This window comes from Apaloderma vittatum, unplaced genomic scaffold, assembly GCF_000703405.1.
Source record: "Apaloderma vittatum isolate BGI_N311 unplaced genomic scaffold, ASM70340v1 scaffold22773, whole genome shotgun sequence".
NCBI lineage: Eukaryota > Metazoa > Chordata > Aves > Trogoniformes > Trogonidae > Apaloderma > Apaloderma vittatum.
In genome coordinates, this window is record NW_009710116.1 from 1 (window position 1) to 1,433 (window position 1,433).

General features: G+C 47.1%; 1 protein-coding gene across 1 annotated transcript in view; it reads right to left on the reverse strand.

Annotated features, from left to right (window-relative positions):
• Nucleotides 1–654: 654 nt before the first annotated feature.
• LOC104272254 (myosin-8-like) overlaps nt 655–1,433 on the reverse strand; it is a gene marked incomplete at both ends in the record, with an annotated part of 2,011 nt that continues 1,232 nt past the window's right edge. The window contains one exon of the mRNA XM_009867197.1: nt 655–806. Coding sequence (XP_009865499.1) covers nt 655–806 — 152 coding nt within the window. The remainder of the gene's footprint in view (nt 807–1,433) is intronic.

The following is a 1,433-nucleotide window of genomic DNA, read 5'->3' on the forward strand; positions in this document are numbered from 1 at the left end:
CCACACCTCCCCCAGCCTGTAGCTCTGCTGGCACAATGAGGTCATTTCCTGACCATCCCTGTCATTTCCTGACATCCCTGGCACAATGAGGTCATTTCAAATCTTAACTGTCTGGGTTTGTTTAATTTGTCCTCCTATGGAAGCTACTCCGTGCACTTCATCACATTCATTGCCTTTGGAATTGTAATTCCAATTTGTCTCCTATTTTCAATTTTGTTACCGTTGCAGAGAAATCAATGGACATTTTCACATGGATATGTAGCACATGTGGAAGAAATTGCTCCTGACAAATACTACATTGTTCGCTGAGGGTCATGAAAGCCTCCTGAGTTTCTTAGGTATCAATCATTGTCTTTACTGCCTGCAATAATGTTATTGCATAGTTAGGAATTATGTAGCAAAAAGCTGTACCATGACACAGGTACACCAAGGTGATAAGTTAAAACTGTGTCCAAAGACAAATGATGGCACAACTCTAACCAGTAAAAAGGGAAACAAATGAAAATTTCTGGTCATGGTGCAATGCAAAGGAATCTATGGTCTTTATTTTCTACCTACTGAGGTTGGTGCACACAAAAAATATGGAATAAAGTGACCAAGAGGTTCACATTATGTGCAGCCCCCAGGTCACCTTAAGCCTCATGACATCCTCACTCTTCCTCTTCAATCTTCTTGCCATGAAACTCTCGGCTTTTCACTCGGAGCTTGTTGACCTGCGACTCCGCAATGTCAGCCCGCTCCTCGGCTTCCTCCAGCTCGTGCTGGATCTTGCGGAACTTGGAGAGGTTGACGTTGGACAGCTCCTCCTGTGCGGGAGAGGGACTCGTGGTGAGGAGCCCGGGGCAGGGCTTTCTCTCCTGCTGCCCCTTGGCCTTGTGGGGCTGCGGCTCTTGCCTGGGTGGGAGGCACAAACCTCCACCCCCACCCATCACTGCTTGCATGTAAGGCTCACACAGACTTCATCATCCTCCCTTATTCAGGGCACCACTGTGACAAGCGTCCCCAGTACTGAGTCACTCTTCAGGAGGTATTTTGCCCCTTTGATTTCTTATTTGTGTACTACTTTTCCCACAACTTCTTGACCAACTATCAGTGTGATGTATTATACTCAGAAAGAACATATAACCATCTGCTGCCGAGAAGCAGCAGAGATTCAGGAACATCTCAGTCAGTGCATGTACCCCCTGGGTTTGTTCAGCCTGACCTCCTCTATCAAACAGGCTGCAGAACTTCTCTCAGCTCATCCCTGACTGATGCAGGGTGCCCAGAACTCAGAAAAGCCTCATGACACCATACTGAAACAATGTGCCCAAGACTGTTGTGTCTTGGGAGTTTCTTCCCTGCCCATTTATTGGAATTCATACTGGACTCAGTGAGCGGGCTGCCCCAGGGGAAGGTGGATCCTGCTCATTCTTTCAGCAATACTTATAGCA